The sequence below is a fragment of the Coregonus lavaretus genome (genome assembly GCF_964263955.1).
Source record: "Coregonus lavaretus genome assembly, contig: HAP1_SCAFFOLD_5165, whole genome shotgun sequence".
NCBI lineage: Eukaryota > Metazoa > Chordata > Actinopteri > Salmoniformes > Salmonidae > Coregonus > Coregonus lavaretus.
The window spans coordinates 20,001-42,497 of record NW_028159183.1 but is presented as its reverse complement, the minus strand read 5'-3'; the positions used below and the strand labels follow the sequence as shown (position 1 = coordinate 42,497).

At 44.3% G+C, this 22,497-nt stretch overlaps 1 protein-coding gene across 1 annotated transcript in view; it reads left to right on the top strand.

Moving 5' to 3' along the window:
• Positions 1–452: 452 nt before the first annotated feature.
• Positions 453–22,497, top strand: part of LOC311123195 (voltage-dependent L-type calcium channel subunit alpha-1C-like) — a gene marked incomplete at both ends in the record, with an annotated part of 40,950 nt that continues 18,905 nt past the window's right edge. The window contains 13 exon segments of the mRNA XM_084197458.1: positions 453–520; positions 523–612; positions 3,967–4,192; positions 11,333–11,534; positions 13,613–13,733; positions 14,162–14,276; positions 14,540–14,666; positions 16,175–16,268; positions 19,760–19,889; positions 20,298–20,427; positions 21,839–21,898; positions 22,117–22,223; positions 22,383–22,470. Of these exon segments, the coding sequence (XP_084053584.1) occupies positions 453–520; positions 523–612; positions 3,967–4,192; positions 11,333–11,534; positions 13,613–13,733; positions 14,162–14,276; positions 14,540–14,666; positions 16,175–16,268; positions 19,760–19,889; positions 20,298–20,427; positions 21,839–21,898; positions 22,117–22,223; positions 22,383–22,470 (1,558 nt within the window).

Genomic DNA, 22,497 nt, shown 5'->3' with positions numbered 1-22,497 from the left:
CTCCCTCTCCTCCTCTCCTCTCCTCTCCTCTCCTCTCCTCTCTCCTCTCCTCTCCTCTCCTCTCCTCCTCCTCTCCTCTCCTCTCCTCTCCTCTCCTCTCCTCCTCTCCTCTCTCCCTCCTCTCCTCTCCTCTCCTCTCCTCTTCCTCTCCTCTCTCCTCTCCTCTCCTCTCTCCTCTCCTCTCCTCTCCCCTCCCCTCCCCTCCCCTCCCCTCCCCTCCCTTCTCTTCTCTTCTCTTCTCTTCTCTTCTCTTCTCTTCTCTTCTCTTCTCTTCTCTTCTCTTCTCTTCTCTTCTCTTCTCTTCTCTTCTCTTCTCTCTTTCTCTCTCTTCTCTTCTTTCTCTTCTCTTCTCTTCTCTTCTCTCTCTCTCTCCGCTCCTCTCCTCTCCCTCCTCCTCTCTTTCTCCCCTCTCTCCTCTTTCTCTTCCTCTCTCTTTCTCTCCCTCCCTACAGTCGGTACTCGCGGCGGTGGAACCGTCTGTGTCGTCGTAAGTGTCGAGCGGGGGTCAAATCCAGCGTGTTCTATGGCTGGTGATCTTCCTGGTCTTCCTCAACACTCTAACCATCGCTTCAGAACACCATAAACAGCCTCACTGGCTCACAGAGGCCCAAGGTACTGACACAACAACACCACCTTCAGAACACTATAACAGCCTCACAGAGGCCCAAAGTACTGACATAACAACACCACCAGAACACCATAAACAGCCTCACAGAGGCCCGAAGATACTGACATAACAACACCACCAGAACACCATAAACAGCCTCACAGAGGCCCAAAGTACTGACATAACAACACCACCATCAGAACACCATAAACAGCCTCACAGAGGCCCAAAGTACTGACATAACAACACCACCTTCAGAACACCATAAACAGCTCACAGAGGCCCAAAGTACTGACATAACAACACCACCTTCAGAACACCATAAACAGCTCACAGAGGCCCAAAGTACTGACACATCAACACCACCTTCAGAACACCATAAACAGCCTCACAGAGGCCCAAAGTACTGACATAACAACACCACCAGAACACCATAAACAGCCTCACAGAGGCCCAAAGTACTGACATAACAACACCACCATCAGAACACCATAAACAGCCTCACAGAGGCCCAAAGTACTGACATAACAACACCACCTTCAGAACACCATAAACAGCCTCACAGAGGCCCAAAGTACTGACATAACAACACCACCTTCAGAACACCATAAACAGCCTCACAGAGGCCCAAAGTACTGACATAACAACACCACCAGAACACCATAAACAGCCTCACAGAGGCCCAAAGTACTGACATAACAACACCACCTCAAGTTGAAGTTCATTTTATTTCATTATCTCAGCACCATAGTGTATGTACAGTATTTTACTATAATACAATCACTTATCTTACACAACTCAATAACAGGAGTTTATTTTTCCTGACTACGACACATACACTAGTGGAGGGAGCCATGATGGTTCAGAGACACATACACTAGTGGAGGGAGCCATGATGGTTCAGAGACACATCCACTAGTGGAGGGAGCCATTATGGTTCAGAGACACATACACTAGTGGAGGGAGCCATGATGGTTCAGAGACACATACACTAGTGGAGGGAGCCATTATGTTCAGAGACACATACACTAGTGGAGGGAGCGATTATGGTTCAGAGACACATACACTAGTGGAGGGAGCCATTATGGTTCAGAGACACATACACTAGTGGAGGGAGCCATGATGGTTCAGAGACACATACACTAGTGGAGGGAGCCATGATGGTTCAGAGACACAACACTAGTGGAGGGAGCCATGATGGTTCAGAGACACATACACTAGTGGAGGGAGCCATTATGGTTCAGAGACACATACACTAGTGGAGGGAGCCATTATGGTTCACAGACAAATACACTAGTTTAGGGAGGGAGCCATTATGGTTCAGAGACACATACACTAGTGGAGGGAGCCATTATGGTTCAGAGACACATACACTAGTGGAGGGAGCCATGATGTTCAGAGACACATACACTAGTGGAGGGAGCGATTATGGTTCAGAGACACATACACTAGTGGAGGGAGTCATTATGGTTCAGAGATACATATACTAGTGGAGGGAGCGATTATGGTTCAGAGACACATACACTAGTGTTAGGGAGCCATTATGGTTCAGAGACACATACACTAGTGGAGGGGGCCATGATGGTTCAGAGACACATACACTTGTGGAGGGAGCGATTATGGTTCAGAGACACATATACTAGTGGAGGGAGTCATTATGGTCAAGAGACACATACACTAGTGGAGGGAGCGATTATGGTTCAGAGACACATACACTAGTGTTAGGGAGCCATTATGGTTCAGAGACACATATACTAGTGGAGGGAGCCATGATGGTTCAGAGACACATACACTAGTGGAGGGAGTCATTATGGTTCAGAGACACATACACTAGTGGAGGGAGCCATGATGGTTCAGAGACACATACACGAGTGGAGGGAGCCATTATGGTTCAGAGACACATACACTAGTGGAGGGAGCCATGATGGTTCAGAGACACATACACTAGTGGAGGAGCCATGATGGTTCAGAGACACATACACTAGTGGAGGGAGTCATTATGGTTCAGAGACACATACACTAGTGGAGGAGCCATTATGGTTCAGAGACACATACACTAGTGGAGGGAGCCATTATGGTTCAGAGACACATACACTAGTGGAGGGAGCCATTATGGTTCAGAGACACATACCCTAGTGGAGGGAGCGATTATGGTTCAGAGACACATACACTAGTGGAGGGAGCCATGATGGTTCAGAGACACATACACTAGTGGAGGGAGCCATTATGGTTCAGAGACACATACACTAGTGGAGGGAGCCATGACGGTTCAGAGACACATACACTAGTGGAGGGAGCCATGACGGTTCAGAGACACATACACTAGTGGAGGGAGCCATTATGGTTCAGAGACACATACACTAGTGGAGGGAGCCATGATGGTTCAGAGACACATACACTAGTGGAGGGAGCCATTATGGTTCAGAGATATGTTTGGTTTACTTCTGAACTGATGTTATTATCCTGCTTACACACTGCTTACCAACTCACATTCCTCCCAGATGTGTTGTTCAATTCTTTGTTGTATTTTCTCCTCCACTCTCCTCAGAGAAGCCAAAATATCTTCATTAAATAATTGCTGTTATTTATTTCTCTCTTCATTCTATTCACCTCTCTCCTTTATCCGATGAGCTGTTGGTTTCTACACCTCACTAATCCTAAAGTAAATGTCCAGTGAAAATCTCTCTTTTAAAAGTTAATATTCTGTTAACTCATAGCCAAATAATGTTGTTGACTCATCCTATGCTCATATTTGTAGCCAAAGCATAACTTATATCTCAAACAGGCCTTTCAAAAATGCTTGCTATAGGAGGATGAGCTGGCCAATCAGCAGTCTACTTGCATGAATTATTTTAATGACCGGTATACGCCCACACCATTCCGTTGTTGGGGTACGCCCACACCATTCCGTTGTTGGGGTACGCCCACACCATTCCGTTGTTGGGGTACGCCCACACCATTCCGTTGTTGGGGTACGCCAACACCATTCCAACACAGAAAAGCTGCTTTATAACATACTTTATTACCTTTTTTTTTGGAAGGAAAATTATGTAATTAATTATAGGTCATATTTCATAGAAATCTGTAGACACTGGACAGTTACTTTAAGTTATATACCCTCTCCTCTCTCTCTCTCTCTCTCTCTCTCTCTCTCTCTCTCTCTCTCTCTCTCTCTCTCCCTCTCTCTCTCTCTCTCTCTCTCTCTCTCTCTCTCTCTCTCTCTCTCTCTCTCTCTCTCTCTCTCTCTCTCTCTCTCTCTCTGTCTCTCTGTCTCTCTCGCTGTCTCTCTCTCTCTCTCTCTGTCTCTCTCTGTCTCTCTCTCTCTCTCTCTCTCTCGCTTTCTCTCCCTCTCTCCTCAGACATAGCCAACAAGGTCCTGCTGGCATTGTTTACAGGGGAGATGCTGTTAAAGATGTACAGCCTGGGTCTGCAGGCCTACTTCGTGTCCCTGTTCAACCGCTTTGACAGCTTTGTGGTGTGTGGAGGCATCCTGGAGACCATTCTGGTCGAGACCAAGATCATGTCCCCGCTAGGCATCTCCGTGCTGCGATGCGTACGCCTGCTACGTATCTTCAAAATCACAAGGTATAGTACTGCATAGCACAGTCACTACGTATCTTCAAAATCACAAGGTATAGTACTGCATAGCACAAATAAAAGACTGTGTCCCATTCTGTGGTACACATGTAAACAAAGCTAGAGGACATTTCCTAATATACGTGTCTGGATGCATCCCCAATGGCACCCCAATCCCCTATATAGTGGACTACTGTTGATCTGCTGTGGCTTTGTGAACAGTGCAATGTAGAAAATACCTTCTATCTAGCTACAGTCTACATGTTAAGCATTACTAACACGTAGAGTTTCCCTCAGTCACCATCCCAATGTTACTTAGTCCTCTCTCTATCACACTATCCATGTTATAATACTGTATGCGGAAGGGAAGGGAAGACATTTTTTGGTTGAGCGGATCCATTTCATTTCACAGTCAATGCGTTTTGAATTGTGGGTAATGAAGTGTGCTAGCAGCGTTCACTAAATTCCAATAATTCAGTAAGTTCTACTGAGGCTGTACAGAACATTGGTGCCGCTGGCTGACTCCATCACACAACTGCTTTCTCCATGGCTGTGTCCCAAATGGTACCCTATTCCCTATATAGTGCGCTATTTCTTCTTCACTTTAAAGCCACAGGTGCAACAGGTGCCTCCCTCCCTCCCTCCTGGCCACCACTACTAATCTCAGAGCTTAGTTTAACTCACCCTCCATGTTGACCTTACCACTGACCTCTGACCTCTAACCCCAATCCCCTGAGTGATGTCCTCAACCATCGACCCCTCTACCTGACACAACTCATCCTCCTACCTCTGGGGCCTTCCTATGTACAGCGGGGACTCTGGAGGACAGAGAGGAGAGGAGGACAGAGAGGAGGACAGAGTTAGTTGTCAACAGTGGAGGAGAGAGGAGGAGAGAGAGGGGGAGAGAGAGAGTTAGGTCAACAGTGGAGGAGAGGAGGAAAGAGAGGAGGACAGAGTTAGTTGTCAACAGTGGAGGAGAGAGGAGGAGAGGAGAGGGGGAGAGAGAGAGTTAGGTCAACAGTGGAGGAGAGGAGGAAAGAGAGGAGGACAGAGTTAGTTGTCAACAGTGGAGGAGAGAGGAGAGGAGGGGAGAGGAGAGAGAGATGAGAGGAGAGGAGGTATTGGTATTTTATTAGGATCCCCATTAGCTGTTGCGAAAGCCGCAGCTACTCTTCCTGGGGTCCAGACAAAACATGAAGCATGACATAATACAGAACATTAATAGACAAGAACAGCTCAAGGACAGAACTACATTTTTAAAAAAAATGTATGCCACACGTAGCCTACATATCAATACATACACACAAAATATCTAGGTCAAATAGGGGAGAGGCGTTGTGCCGTGAGGTGTTGCTTTATCTGGGTTTTTTTAAGCCAGGTTTGCTGTTCATTTGAGCCATATGAGATGGAAGGGAGTTCCATGCAATAATGTCTCTATATACTGTAACTGTACGCTTTCTTGAATTTGTTCTGGATTTGAGGACTATGAAAAGACCCCTGGTGGCATGTCTGGTGGGGTAAGTGTGTGTGTGTCAGAGCTGTGTGTAAGGTGACTATGCAAACAGGCTTTGTTTAATGCCAGTGGCACGTCATTGGTAAAAGTAGAAAAAAAGTAGAGGGCCTAGAGAACTGCCCTGCTCTAATGCTTGACATTAGAGAAGTTTCCATTAAAGAAAATCCTCTGAGTTCTATTAGATAGATAGCTCTGAATCCACGATATGTCAGAGGTTGAAAAGCCATACGTTTTCTCAACAGTTTATGGTCAATAATATCAAAGGCTGCACTGAAATCCAAAATTACTCCCACAATCTTCTTTTTTTTCAACCAATCATCAGTCATTTGTGTCAGTGCAGTACATGTTGAGTGCTCTTCTCTATAAGCATGCTGAAAGTCTGTTGTCAATTTGTTTACAGATAAATAGCATTGTATTTGGTCCAAAGAAAATCCAACAGTTTGCTAAGAGCTGGCAGCAAGCTGATTGGTCTGCAGTTAGAACCAGTAAAGGCCGCTTTACCACTCTTGGGTAGTGTAATGACTTTTGGCTTCCCTCCAGGCCTGGCCATAGAGTCAGCTACCATCCTCAGTAGCTTTCCATATCATGTCAATGCCAAGAGGTTTGTCATTATTGATCGATAACAGTAATTTTTCCACCTGTCCCACACTAACTTTATAAAATTCAAACTTACAATGCTTTTCTTTCATTATTTGTTTTTTTATGCACGAATATGATGGCTCACTGTTCGTTGTTGGCATTTCCTGCTTAAGTTTGCCCACTTTGCCAATTAACTAATCATTAAAATAATTGGCAACATCAAATGGTTTTGTGAAGAATTAGCCATCTGATTCGATGAAAGATGGAGTTGAATTTGTCATTCTGCCCATAATTTAATTTAAAGTACGCCAAAGTGTTTTTCCATCATTCTTTATATCACTGATCTTGGCTTCATAATACAGTTTCTTCTTCTTTTTGTTGAGTTTAGTCACATCATTTCTCAATTTGCAGTAAATCAACCAGTCAGATGTGCAGCCAGACTTATTAGCCAGTCCTTTTGCCCCGTCTCTTTCAACCATACAGTTTTTAAATTCGTCATCAATCATGGAGCCTTATCAGTTCTAACAGTCCATTTCTTGACAGGTGCATGTTTATCAATCATTGGAAGAAGCAATTTCATAAAGTCATGAAGTGCGGTGCTCCGTATTAATCAAACTAAACATATATTTTTTACATCATCCACATAAGTGTCACAGCAAGAACTTTTGTATGATCTCTTATACACTATTTTAGACCCAGCTTTTGGAACCTTTTTTCATTCAGGGATTTTTCTTTATTTTTACTATTTTTTACATTGTAGAATAATAGTGAAGACATCAAAACTATGAAATAACACATATGGAATCATGTAGTAACAAAAAAAGTGTTAAACAAATCAAAATCTATTTTATATTTGAGATTCTTCAAAGGAGCCACCCTTTGCCTTGATGACAGCATTGCACACTCTTGGCATTCTCTCAACCAGCTTCATGAGGTAGTCACCTGGAATGCATTTCAATTAACAGGTGTGCCTTCTTAAAAGTTAATTTGTGGAATTTATTTCCGTCTTAATGCGTTTGAGCCAATCAGTTGTGTTGTGACAAGGTGGGGGGGGGGGGGGGGGTATACAGAAGATAGCCCTAATTGGTAAAATACCAAGTCCATATTATGGCAAGAACAGCTCAAATAAGCAAAAAGCACAGGTGGACTCTAATCAAGTTGTAGAAACAGCTCAAGGATGATCAATGGAAACAGGATGCACCTGAGCTCAATTTCGAGTCTCATAGCAAAGGGTCTGAATACTTATGTAAATAAGGTATTTATATTTTTTATTTTTAATACATTTGCCAACATTTCTAAAAACCTGTTTTCGCTTTGTCATTATGGGGTATTGTGTGTAGATTGATGAGGGGGGAAAAAATCATTTAATCCCTTCTAGAATAAGGCTATAACGTAACAAAATGTGGAAAAAGGGAAGGGGTCTGAATACTTTCCGAATGCACTGTATGTAAAAAAGCTTTTGGAACCTTGGTTCTCCTAGATATAGCCACTATATTTGGATCACTGCATCCAATGGCTATGGATACAGCTTTAGAACAGAGTTCTACAGCATTAGTAAAAATGTGATCAATGCATGTGGATGATCTTGTTCCTGTAGTGTTTGTAAACACCCTGGTAGGTTGATTTAATAACCTGAACCAGATTACAGGCACTGGTTACAGTTAGACACTTCCTCTTGAGCAGACAGCTTGATGAAAACCAGTCAATATTCAGATCCCCAAGAAAGCAGACCTCTCTGTTTACATCACATTCACTATCAAGCATTTCACACACATTATTTAGATACTGACTGTTAACACTTGGTGGCTTATAGCAACACCCCTAAAGAATAGGCTTTAGAACCTGCAGCCACAGTACTTCAGTAACACTTCCCATGAGATCTTCTCTAATCATTACTGGGATATGGCTCTGAATATATATATATATATATATATATATATATATATATATATATATATATAGGAACGCCTCCCCCATAAGTATCCCTGTCTCTTCTATAGATGTTATATCCTTGTATTGCTACTGCTGTATCATCAAAGGAATTATCTAAGTCTCAGAAATGGCTAATATATGAATGTTGTCTGATGTTAGCAAGTAGCTTCTCAGAGATAATATGGAAAAGAACAAACAAAGCAAGAGAAAAGAAAACCCCCATACATTTAGCGGTCCATTAATCAGTTGGTGTGTGTCAGTGTGTATGTGTGCTGTGGGGTTACAGCTACGAACCCAAAGACTTGGCTCTCTCATCCCTTCCAGGCTTTTGGGAGGGAGGGTGGACAATGAGCCTGTCTTCATGGCCGGGATAAGTTATTTTCTTTTTCTGGCGCACAGCTTCAGGATAGTCCTTGTTGAGGAAGATGTACGCTCCCCTCAATTTTATTGGCTCTTTCCAGAACCGCTACCTGGTCCTTGAACCTCAAGAACTTTGAATACTATCGGCCTGGGCCTGTGTGTGTGTGTGTGTACGTGTGTATGTGTGTGTGTGTGTCAGTTTATCAGAAGATCCACAAGACCCACAAGTCTCCTAGCCAATCCCCTGGGAGGACAGGTGACTGGCCGCCTGGCTGGCTGCTGAACTGCCTGTCAGGCAGAGTTGCTATCCAGTGGAGGGGAAATTACACTCTGTCCCTCTGCCTGACAGGCAGACACACACACACACACACACACACACACACACACGCTCTCCCCCCTCAAACCAATCCCACCACCCAGCTCCTTGACTGTGCTCCCTGTGTTGGCGGGTGTCTGAATGTAATGGGATATTTAAACAGGAGCATGCTCAACCTCTGCAGGGTGTACAGCGCTCAGTCAGAGGAGAGGCTGACACACCTCTCAGAGTCACCAAAGGTACTGGACTATACTGGCCTCAAGTCAAGTCAAAATCATTGTGAAACAATTGTGGGCGGCTGAGCGCTGGACAAAAAAGTTTTTTCGATGGAGATTCTCCATTGAGCTTGCTTTTTTAGTCCAGGACTAAACTTAATATGTGTCCGGGAAACCGTCCATCATTTGCAAATAAATTCATAAAAAATCCTACAATGTGATTTTCTGGAGAGAAAAATGCTCATTTTGTCTGTCATTGTTGACGTGTACCTATGATGAAAATTACAGGCCTCTCTCATCTTTTTAAGTGGGAGAACTTGCACAATTGGTGGCTGACTAAATACTTTTTTTCCCCACTGTACTTGTGTTTGTGTCCATGTGTGTTTTCCTAGTCACTGTCTGGTCTCTTCTCTCTAGTCACTGTCTGGTCTCTTCTCTCTAGTCACTGTCTGGTCTCTACTCTCTAGTCACTGTCTGGTCTCTTCTCTCTAGTCACTGTCTGGTCTCTTCTCTCTAGTCACTGTCTGGTCTCTTCTCTCTAGTCACTGTCTGGTCTCTTCTCTCTAGTCACTGTCTGGTCTCTTCTCTCTAGTCACTGTCTGGTCTCTTCTCTCTAGTCACTGTCTGGTCTCTTCTCTCTAGTCACTGTCTGGTCTCTTCTCTCTAGTCACTGTCTGGTCTCTTCTCTCTAGTCACTGTCTGGTCTCTTCTCTCTAGTCACTGTCTGGTCTCTTCTCTCTAGTCACTGTCTGGTCTCTTCTCTCTAGTCACTGTCTGGTATCTTCTCTCTAGTCACTGTCTGGTCTCTTCTCTCTAGTCACTGTCTGGTCTCTTCTCTCTAGTCACTGTCTGGTCTCTTCTCTCTAGTCACTGTCTGGTCTCTTCTCTCTAGTCACTGTCTGGTCTCTTCGCTCTAGTCACTGTCTGGTCTCTTCTCTCTAGTCACTGTCTGGTCTCTTCTCTCTAGTCACTGTCTGGTCTCTTCTCTCTAGTCACTGTCTGGTCTCTTCTCTCTAGTCACTGTCTGGTCTCTTCGCTCTAGTCACTGTCTGGTCTCTTCTCTCTAGTCACTGTCTGGTCTCTTCTCTCTAGTCACTGTCTGGTCTCTTCTCTCTAGTCACTGTCTGGTCTCTTCTCTCTAGTCACTGTCTGGTCTCTTCTCTCTAGTCACTGTCTGGTCTCTTCTCTCTAGTCACTGTCTGGTCTCTTCTCTCTAGTCACTGTCTGGTCTCTTCTCTCTAGTCACTGTCTGGTCTCTTCTCTCTCTCCTCAGTGATTGTCCAATGGCCTGTTGTATTCCCTGTAACCAGCGGGAGTGAGTCTCTTCGTTCCATTCTCTGTCCCTCTCTCTCCGCACCCTGTCAGCATGAGCCTGTGACTGTCTGAATGTTGGCCTGCTAGACTGAAACGCCCCGTGGTCCAGAGGAGGCTGGTGGCTCTTCAAATCGGACGACGGGCACATAATAATGTCTGGAATGGAATGAATGGAACGGTATCAATCACGTGGTTTCCATGTTTTTGATAGCACTCCATTGATTCCATTCCAGACATTAATATGAGCCGTCCTCCCCTCACCAGCCTCCTCTGCTATGGTCCCACTACAGTTCTCCTACCTACTGTACCACTCCATCCAGTCACTGCCCTCAGTCTAATCAAAAGCCTGCTCAGTCCGATACAATACTACACCAGCACTCAGCCCACACACAGTGTGCATCGTGTTTTTGCGTGCTCAAGTTCACTCGTTGAAGCGGAATGGATGGAAGTTAGCTAATGCCTTGATTCAGTGCTACCTCAGCTCTCACCGGAAGTGTTGCACTCTGTCACTAGAAACCCTCAGTGAAGCCAGGACGAGTGAAGCTACCATGGCCTATTTTATCACAGGGGGAATAAGAGCATTGGCCCTTTAGTAACATGACACGGTACAAAACGGTCTCTGAACAGAACTCGGAGCCACAGACAGGACCACAATCCAGTGCTAGAGCCCTCTCTCTCACCTGCTGACTCCTGGGTAGTGTAGTCAATGGTAGTAACTGTGACAGCTCTGTGGATTGAGCGCCAGTGTAGTCATTGCCCCGCGGTCTCTTGGGTAATGTAGTTTGGATGCTGACTCCTATCTCACTCTCTCTCTCTATCTCCCTCTCTCTCTCTCTCTCTCTCTCTCTCTCTCGCTCTCTCTCTCTCTCTCTCTCTCTCTCTCTCCCTCTCTCTATCCCTCCATTGTGTCTTTTTCTCAGGTATTGGAACTCTCTGAGTAACCTGGTGGCGTCGCTGCTGAACTCTGTCCGCTCCATCGCCTCCCTGTTACTGCTCCTCTTCCTCTTCATCATCATCTTCAGCCTGCTCGGCATGCAGCTCTTCGGAGGCAAGTTCAATTTCGACGAGACGCGTCGGTCAACCTTCGACAACTTCCCCCAGTCGCTACTCACCGTCTTTCAGGTAGGGAGAGAAGGGAGAATGATGGAGAATCTGTTCGGTTCTATTATGTTCTATTGTAGTCTATTGTATTCTATTATACTATACTCTACTCTATTATACTCTAGTCTACTCTACTGTACTCTATTATACTCTACTCTAATCTATTATACTCTACATTTACATTTAAGTCATTTAGCAGACGCTCTTATCCAGAGCGACTTATAAATTCTAGTCTACTGTACTCTATTATACTCTAGTCTACTCTACTCTATTATACTCTAGTCTACTGTACTCTATTATACTCTAGTCTACTCTATTATACTCTAGTCTACTGTACTCTATTATACTCTAGTCTACTCTATTATACTCTACTGTACTCTATTATACTCTAGTCTACTCTATTATACTCTACTCTACTCTATTATACTCCAGTCTACTGTACTCTATTATACTCTACTCTACTCTATTATACTCTACTCTACTCTATTATACTCTAGTCTACTCTACTCTATTATACTCTAGTCTACTCTACTCTATTATACTCTAGTCTACTCTATTATACTCTAGTCTACTCTATTATACTCTAGTCTACTGTACTCTATTATACTCTAGTCTACTCTATTATACTCTAGTCTACTCTACTCTATTATACTCTAGTCTACTCTATTATACTCTAGTCTACTGTACTCTATTATACTCTAGTCTACTCTATTATACTCTAGTCTACTCTACTCTATTATACTCTAGTCTACTCTATTATACTCTAGTCTCTAGGCCTACTGTAGCTCAGTTGGTAGAGCATGGCGCTTGCTACGCCAGGGTTGTGGGTTCGATTCCCACGGGGGGGCAGTATGAAAAATGTATGCACTCACTAACTGTAAGTTGTTCTGGATAAGAGTGTCTGCTAAATGACTAAAATGTAAATGTAAAATGTACTTAATTATACTCTATTATACTCTACTCTATTCTAGTCTACTCTACTCTATTATACTCTAGTCTACTGAACTCTATTATACTCTAGTCTACTCTACTCTATTATACTCTAGTCTACTCTATTATACTCTAGTCTACTGTACTCTATTATACTCTAGTCTACTCTATTATACTCTACTCTACTCTACTCTATTATACTCTAGTCTACTCTACTGTACTCTAGTCTACTCTACTGTACTTTATTATACTCTACTCTAGTCTACTCTATTATACTCTAGTCTACTGTACTCTATTATACTCTACTATAGTCTACTCTACTGTACTCTATTATACTCTACTATATTCTACTCTACGTTACTCTATTATACTATACTCTAGTCTACTCTATTATACTATAGTCTACTGTACTCTATTATACTCTACTATAGTCTGCTCTACTGTACTTTATTATACTCTAGTCTACTCTACTGTACTTTATTATACTCTACTATATTCGACTCTACGTTACTCTATTATACTCTACTCTAGTCTACTCTATTATACTATAGTCTACTGTACTCTATTATACTCTACTATAGTCTACTCTACTGTACTCTATTATGCTCTACTATAGTCTACTCTACTGTACTCTATTATACTCTACTCTACTGTACTCTATTATACTCTACTATAGTCTACTCTACTGTACTCTATTATGCTCTACTATAGTCTACTCTACTGTACTCTATTATACTCTACTCTAGTCTACTCTACTGTACTCTATTATACTCTACTCTACTGTACTCTATTATACTCTACTCTACTGTACTCTATTATACTCTACTATAGTCTACTCTACTGTACTCTATTATACTCTACTATAGTCTACTCTACTGTACTCTATTATACTCTACTCTACTGTACTCTATTATACTCTATTCTACTGTACTCTATTATACTCTACTAGAGTCTACTCTACTGTACTCTATTATACTCTACTATATTCTACTCTACTGTACTCTGGTCTACTCTACTGTACTCTATTATACTCTACTATAGTCTACTCTACTCTATTCTCAAGGTCTATTCATTTGAGTAACTGTAACTTTGTTGTTGTCTGTGGTGCAATAGTTATTCGAGTTGTAGTTTTCCTCCTCCATCTGTTGTCCCTGTCTGTGTGTTCTCAGATCCTGACAGGTGAGGACTGGAACTCAGTGATGTATGATGGCATCATGGCCTACGGAGGGCCGTCCTTCCCAGGGATGCTGGTCTGCATCTACTTCATCATCCTCTTCATCTGTGGAAACTGTATCCTTTTAAAGAACAGGCCAGATGTGTGTAGTTAGGGCCGTCCCACTGACGGAGGACATGATGCTTTAAATGCAGACCGATAAGCTGTCAATCATGTGACACATCAGCTGATATTGATAGCCTAACAGAGGTATTCCAATGAACTATCTCAAATGTTTCCGCAATGACTAGTAGTAGCCTGGAATCCAAACGATATGAGGTAAAACAGAGTGATATTCAGTTTGGATTCCAGGCTACTCAAGTATCAGGGTTGGTTGTTTGTTGTCAACTCAACTCATCACCCAGGTGTAATGTTCTCCACAACAAAGAACGTTCATTGTCAGTGATCAGCCGGCAATTGACAGTTCATTGTAATCCCTATTGTTTGCTAGCTGAAGCCCTTTTCCTCTGTGTCCATACTTCCTTGACTCCACCTCCCTGACCAGATATCCTCCTGAATGTCTTCTTGGCCATCGCTGTGGACAACCTGGCTGATGCTGAGAGTCTGACGTCAGCACAGAAAGAGGAGGAGGAGGAGAAGGAGAGGAAGAAGCTGGCCAGGTAATTTGTATGATGTGTGTGTCTGTGTCTGTCTGTCTGTGTGTGTGTGTGTGTGTGTGTGTGTGTGTGTGTGTGTGTGTGTGTGTGTGTGTGTGTGTGTGTGTGTGTGTGTGTGTGTGTGTGTGTGTGTGTGTGTGTGTGTGTGTGTGTGTGTGTGTGTGTGTGTGTGTGTGTGTGTGTGTGTGTGTGTGTGTGTGTGTGTACATGCATCCACATCCATTCAAGTGTGTATGTCTGAGTGGTTTTTCTCCATTCTGACACAGAATGGCCAGTCCGGAGAAACGTCATGTCAACGAAAAGCCCCCGATGATTGAGACAGAAGAGAAGAAGGAGGAGAAGATTGAGCTGAAGTCCATCACCTCAGACGGAGAGACAACCAATGCCACCAAGGTATGTCTCAGACACACCTGTCCTCGTTAGATACACATGTCCTCGTTAAGATACACCTGTCCTCGTTAGATACACCTGTCCTCATTAGATACACATGTCCTCGTTAGATACACCTGTCCTCATTACATACACCTGTCCTCGTTAGATACACCTGTCCTCATTACATACACCTGTCCTCATTACATACACCTGTCCTCATTACATACACCTGTCCTCGTTAGAAACACCTGTCCTCGTTAGACACATCTGTCCTCGTTAGATACACCTGTCCTCATTACATACACCTGTCCTCGTTAGACACACCTGTCCTCGTTAGATACACCTGTCCTCGTTAGATAAACCTGTACTCGTTAGACACACCTGTCCTCGTTAGATACACCTGTCCTCGTTAGACCAACCTGTCCTCGTTAGATACACCTGTCCTCGTTAGACACACCTTTCCTCGTTAGACACACCTGTCCTCGTTAGACCAACCTGTCCTCGTTAGATACACCTGTACTCGTTAGACATACCTGTCCTCGTTAGACACACCTGTCCTCATTAGATACACTTGTACTCGTCAGACATACCTGTCCTCGTTAGACATACCTGTCCTCGTTAGACACACCTGTCCTCATTAGATACACCTGTACTCGTCAGACATACCTGTCCTCGTTAGACACACCTGTCCTCGTTAGACACACCTGTCCTCGTTAGATACACCTGTCCTCGTTAGATACACCTGTCCTCGTTAGACACACCTGTCCTCGTTAGATACACCTGTCCTCGTTAGACACACCTGTCCTCGTTAGATACACCTGTCCTCGTTAGACACACCTGTCCTCGTTAGACACACCTGTCCTCGTTAGATACACCTGTCCTCGTTAGACACACCTGTCCTCGTTAGATACACATGTCCTCATTAGATACACCTGTACTCGTCAGACATACCTGTCCTCGTTAGACACACCTGTCCTCGTTAGACACACCTGTCCTCGTTAGATACACCTGTCCTCGTTAGACACACCTGTCCTCGTTAGACACACCTGTCCTCGTTAGATACACCTGTCCTCGTTAGACACACCTGTCCTCGTTAGATACACCTGTCCTCGTTAGACACACCTGTCCTCGTTAGACACACCTGTCCTCGTTAGACACACCTGTCCTCATTAGATATACCTGTCCTCGTTAGACACACCTGTCCTCGTTAGACACACCTGTCCTCGTTAGACACACCTGTCCTCGTTAGACACACCTGTCCTCGTTAGATACACCTGTCATCCTGACATACACACACCTGACTGGAGACACCAGTTCCTCCAAGTTGTAATCTAATATTATCTAGTCAAGTCAATACTTCACATTACAGATTCAACAACATCAAATATGTTTGGTTTAGTTAGCATCAGTCTAATTCTTGATCTTGATCGTCTGTGAAAACACCAGATGATGTGTCCACTATCACTAAGTGGTGTGGAGTTCTGTCCATATTGAGTCTGATGTGTAACTGTGTTACTGTGTATTGACAGATCAACATTGATGAGTACCAAGTAGATGGGAATGAAGATAAGAATCCGTATCCAGCGAATGATTTTCCAGGTACCACTGTACCGGTGTTAAAAAGTAAGCCTGACCTTTCTAAGGGGTGAACCACACCAGACAACAAGCAGGAGCAGAGGACCAAAACACAACTCAAACCATTAAGAGACTTCCCAACTCAAATCAGGACATTCAGAACATTACGTTATTCTGGTTCTCTCTCTCTTTTGTCTGCTGTGCTTTGCCTGTGATGATCTTAGAATGTTGTGTGAGGGGGTGTGTTGATGTTAGAATGTTGTGTGAGGGGTGTGTTGATGTTAGAATGTTGTGTGAGGGGTGTGTTGATGTTAGAATGTTGTGTGAGGGGGTGTGTTGATGTTAGAATATTGTGTGAGGGGTGTGTTGATGTTAGAATGTTGTGTGAGGGGTGTATGGGTGTGTTGATGTTAGAATGTTGTGTGAGGGGTGGGTTGATGTTAGAATGTTGTGTGAGGGGTGTATGGGTGTGTTGATGTTAGAATGTTGTGTGAGGGGGTGTATGGGTGTGTTGATGTTAGAATGTTGTGTGAGGGGTGTATGGGTGTGTTGATGTTAGAATGTTGTGTGAGGGGGTGTGTTGATGTTAGAATGTTGTGTGAGGGGTGTATGGGTGTGTTGATGTTAGAATGTTGTGTGAGGGGGTGTGTTGATGTTAGAATGTTGTGTGAGGGGGTGTGTTGATGTTAGAATGTTGTGTGAGGGGTGTGTTGATGTTAGAATGTTGTGTGGGGGGTGTATTGATGTTAGAATGTTGTGTGAGGGGTGTATGGGTGTGTTGGTGTTAGAATGTTGTGTGAGGGGGTGTGTTGATGTTAGAATGTTGTGTGAGGGGTGTATGGGTGTGTTGATGTCAGAATGTTGTGTGAGGGGGTGTATGGGTGTGTTGATGTTAGAATGTTGTGTGAGGGGTGTATGGGTGTGTTGATGTTAGAATGTTGTGTGAGGGGGTGTGTTGATGTTAGAATGTTGTGTGAGGGGTGTATGGGTGTGTTGATGTTAGAATGTTGTGTGAGGGGGTGTGTTGATGTTAGAATGTTGTGTGAGGGGGTGTGTTGATGTTAGAATGTTGTGTGAGGGGTGTGTTGATGTTAGAATGTTGTGTGAGGGGTGTATTGATGTTAGAATGTTGTGTGAGGGGTGTATGGGTGTGTTGGTGTTAGAATGTTGTGTGAGGGGGTGTGTTGATGTTAGAATGTTGTGTGAGGGGTGTATGGGTGTGTTGATGTCAGAATGTTGTGTGAGGGGGTGTGTTGATGTTAGAATGCTGTGTGAGGGGTGTATGGGTGTGTTGATGTTAGAATGCTGTGTGAGGGGTGTATGGGTGTGTTGATGTTAGAATGTTGTTTGAGGGGTGTATGGGTGTGTTGATGTTAGAATGTTGTGTGAGGGGGTGTGTTGATGTTAGAATGTTGTGTGAGGGGTGTATTGATGTTAGAATGTTGTGTTAGGGGTGTATGGGTGTGTTGGTGTTAGAATGTTGTGTGAGGGGGTGTGTTGATGTTAGAATGTTGTGTGAGGGGTGTATGGGTGTGTTGATGTTAGAATGTTGTGTGAGGGGGTGTATGGGTGTGTTGATGTTAGAATGTTTTGTGAGGGGTGTATGGGTGTGTTGATGTTAGAATGTTGTGTGAGGGGGTGTGTTGATGTTAGAATGTTGTGTGAGGGGTGTATGGGTGTGTTGATGTTAGAATGTTGTGTGAGGGGGTGTGTTGATGTTAGAATGTTGTGTGAGGGGGTGTGTTGATGTTAGAATGTTGTGTGAGGGGTGTGTTGATGTTAGAATGTTGTGTGAGGGGTGTATTGATGTTAGAATGTTGTGTGAGGGGTGTATGGGTGTGTTGGTGTTAGAATGTTGTGTGAGGGGGTGTGTTGATGTTAGAATGTTGTGTGAGGGGTGTATGGGTGTGTTGATGTCAGAATGTTGTGTGAGGGGGTGTGTTGATGTTAGAATGCTGTGTGAGGGGTGTATGGGTGTGTTGATGTTAGAATGCTGTGTGAGGGGTGTATGGGTGTGTTGATGTTAGAATGTTGTTTGAGGGGTGTATGGGTGTGTTGATGTTAGAATGTTGTGTGAGGGGGTGTGTTGATGTTAGAATGTTGTGTGAGGGGGTGTGTTGATGTTAGAATGTTGTGTGAGGGGGTGTGTTGATGTTAGAATGTTGTGTGAGGGGTGTGTTGATGTTAGAATGTTGTGTGAGGGGTGTGTTGATGTTAGAATGTTGTGTGAGGGGTATGTTGATGTTAGAATGTTGTGTGAGGGGGTGTGTTGATGTTAGAATGTTGTGTGAGGGGTGTGTTGATGTTAGAATGCTGTGTGAGGGGTGTGTTGATGTTAGAATGTTGTGTGAGGGGGTGTGTTGATGTTAGAATGTTGTGTGAGGGGGTGTGTTGATGTTAGAATGTTGTGTGAGGGGTGTGTTGATGTTAGAATGTTGTGTGAGGGGTGTGTTGATGTTAGAATGTTGTGTGAGGGGTGTATGGGTGTGTTGATGTTAGAATATTGTGTGAGGGGTGTGTTGATGTTAGAATGCTGTGTGAGGGGTGTGTTGATGTTAGAATGTTGTGTGAGGGGTGTGTTGATGTTAGAATGTTGTGTGAGGAGCGTGTTGATGTTAGAATGTTGTGTGAGGGGTGTGTTGATGTTAGAATGTTGTGTGAGGGGTGTGTTGATGTTAGAATGTTGTGTGAGGGGTGTGATGATGTTAGAATGTTGTGTGAGGGGTGTGTTGATGTTAGAATGTTGTGTGAGGGGTGTGTTGATGTTAGAATGTTGTGTGAGGGGTGTGTTGATGTTAGAATGTTGTGTGAGGGGTGTGTTGATGTTAGAATGTTGTGTGAGGGGTGTGTTGATGTTAGAATGTTGTGTGAGGGGTGTGTTGATGTTAGAATGTTGTGTGAGGGGTGTGTTGATGTTAGAATGTTGTGTGAGGGGTGTATGGGTGTGTTGATGTTAGAATGTTGTGTGAGGGGGTGTGTTGATGTTAGAATGTTGTGTGAGGGGGTGTGTTGATGTTAGAATGTTGTGTGAGGGGTGTATGGGTGTGTTGATGTTAGAATGTTGTGTGAGGGGGTGTGTTGATGTTAGAATGTTGTGTGAGGGAGGTGTTGATGTTAGAATGCTGTGTGAGGGGGTGTGTTGATGTTAGAATGCTGTGTGAGGGGTGTATGGGTGTGTTGATGTTAGAATGCTGTGTGAGGGGTGTATGGGTGTGTTGATGTTAGTGTGTACTGTTGCCTTACTTCAAATTAATCCAGGTGTGCAGGTTTGTAGATAAAGGAACACGTTTAAATTCATATGGCTTTTAACTTTTTTTTTACTGATGAATTGTGGGTAATTGTTATAGTATGGGGTAACTACATCAACAAACTGAAATAACTATACCAGCTTCGTTTATAAAGGTTTACAGCTCATTAAACTATTTCTCAACATAACTAACCAACTCCTTCATCTCTAACACTTTCTCTCTCTCCTCTCCTCTCTTCCTTTACTCTTCTCCTCCTGTCCTCCCCCTTTCTCTCCTGCGTGGCCCTTGTAGGAGAGGATGAGGAGGAGCCTGAGATGCCTGTGGGCCCCCGGCCGCGGCCCCTGTCTGACATTCAGCTGAAGGAGAAGGCTGTTCCCATGCCTGAGGCCAGGGCCTTCTTCATCTTCAGCAACACCAACAAGTAAGAGACAGCTCACCCACACACACACTGAGAGAAGCACGCAAAAGTGGAGACAATGAGAGGGGTCCCTAAACACACGTCCCATCTGTCTGATGTCTGTCCCATCTGTCTGATGTCTGTCCCATCTGTCTGATGTCTGTCTCATGTCTGATGTCCCGTGTGGCTCACTTGGTAGAGCATGGCACTTGCAACGCCAGGGTTGTGGGTTCGATTCCCACGGGGGACCAGTATGAAAATGTATGCACTCACTACTGTAAGTGGCTGTGGATAAGAGTGTCTGCTAAATGACTAAAATGTCTGTCTGATGCCTGTGGAAATATGATTAGGGCTCTCTCTGTGTCCTAGTCTATCTAGATCTCAAATCTAGCTATCTATTGATCACTATTTTTTCTCCCTCCCTCTCCCCAGGTTCAGGGTTCTGTGCCATAAGATGGTGAACCACAACATCTTCACCAACCTCATCCTGTTCTTCATTCTACTGAGCAGTATCTCTCTGGCTGCAGAGGACCCTGTCAGGAACGACTCCTTCAGGAACCAGGTGTGTGTTTATGTCTTATGCATGCACACACACACACAGAGGCACGGACACACGTACACACACACACACACAGAGACACAGACACACACACACACACACACACACAGAGGCACGTACATACGTACACACACACACACAGACACAGACACACACACACACACACACACACACACACACACACAGAGACACAGACACACACACACACACACACACACACACACACACAGAGGCACGTACATACGTACACACACACACACAGACACAGACACACACACACACACACACACACACACACAGAGACACAGACACACACACACACACACACACACAGAGGCACGTACATACGTACACACACACACACAGACACAGACACACACACACACACACACACAGACACAGACACACACACACACACACACACACACACAGAGGCACGTACATACGTACACACACACACACAGACACAGACACACACACACACACACACACACACAGAGACACAGACACACACACACACACACACACACACACACACACAGAGGCACGTACATACGTACACACACACACACACAGAGACACAGACACACACACACACACACACACACACACAGAGGCACGTACATACGTACACACACACACACAGACACAGACACACACACACACACACACACACACACAGAGGCACGGACACACGTACACACACACACACACAGAGACACAGACACACACACACACACACACACACACACAGAGGCACGTACATACGTACACACACACACACAGACACAGACACAGACACACACACACACACACACACACACACAGAGACACAGACACACACACACACACACACACACACAGAGGCACGTACATACGTACACACACACACACAGACACAGACACACACACACACACACACACACACACACACACACACAGAGACACAGACACACACACACACACACACACACAGAGGCACGGACACACGTACACATTCGTGCATGCAAACACATTCTCACTAACTTCCATACTCTCTCTCTCTCTGTCTCTCTCTCACACACACACACACACACACACACACACACACACACACACACACACTGCCTGAGTTAAACAGCCTTTAGGGGTGTGTGTGTGTGTCTGTGTCTCTGTGTGTGTGTGTGTGTGTGTGTGTGTGTGTGTGTGTGTGTGTGTGTGTGTGTGTGTGTGTGTGTGTGTGTGTGTGTGAGAGAGAGACACCCTATTCCCTATGTAGTGAACTACTTTTAACCGGGTCCTGGTCAAAAGTAGTGCACTATGTAGGGAATAGGGTGCCTTTTTGGACACAGATTGTGATGATATGGAAGCCTCTATTAGATGCGTGACTGTGTGATGTATTGTGTTGACCCGCATTATGATCACTGTGTCTCAGATATTAGGCTATGCAGACCACGTCTTCACTGGGCTCTTCACCATAGAGATCATTCTGAAGGTAACCTTTCATTCCTTCTCAATGTGATCTCTACCCCACACATAATGGACACTGTGAGCTCTGGAAAGGTTGGTGAAGTGTTGTGTTTTAAGCTTTGGGAAAAACATGACATTTTGAGCAACAAACCATGAGCAGACACTCACTTCATCATGGATCACAATCTTTATCTCACGGTTCCTGTGAACATGATCTTCTCTTCCTGGTTCGTGACCTTGTAGATGACAGCGTACGGGGCGTTCATCCATAAGGGTTCGTTCTGTCGGAACTACTTCAACATTCTGGATCTGGTGGTGGTCAGTGTGTCGCTCATCTCCTCCGGAATACAGTGAGTTGGCAATACCATTAGCGTTGGTCTTTTTACTGTAATGGTTACAAAACTCCAACAAAATGTCAAGAAAATGTTGTATTGTTTCTGTTTGTAGTGGATATATGGTGTAGTAGTTCACCTCTCTCCATAACCTTTTCTTTATCTGTGTGTGTTCAGGTCCAGTGCCATCAACGTGGTAAAGATCCTTCGTGTTCTCAGAGTGCTTCGGCCCCTGAGGGCCATCAACAGGGCCAAGGGCCTCAAAGTGAGTCTCACTGTTATCCCCTCTCCT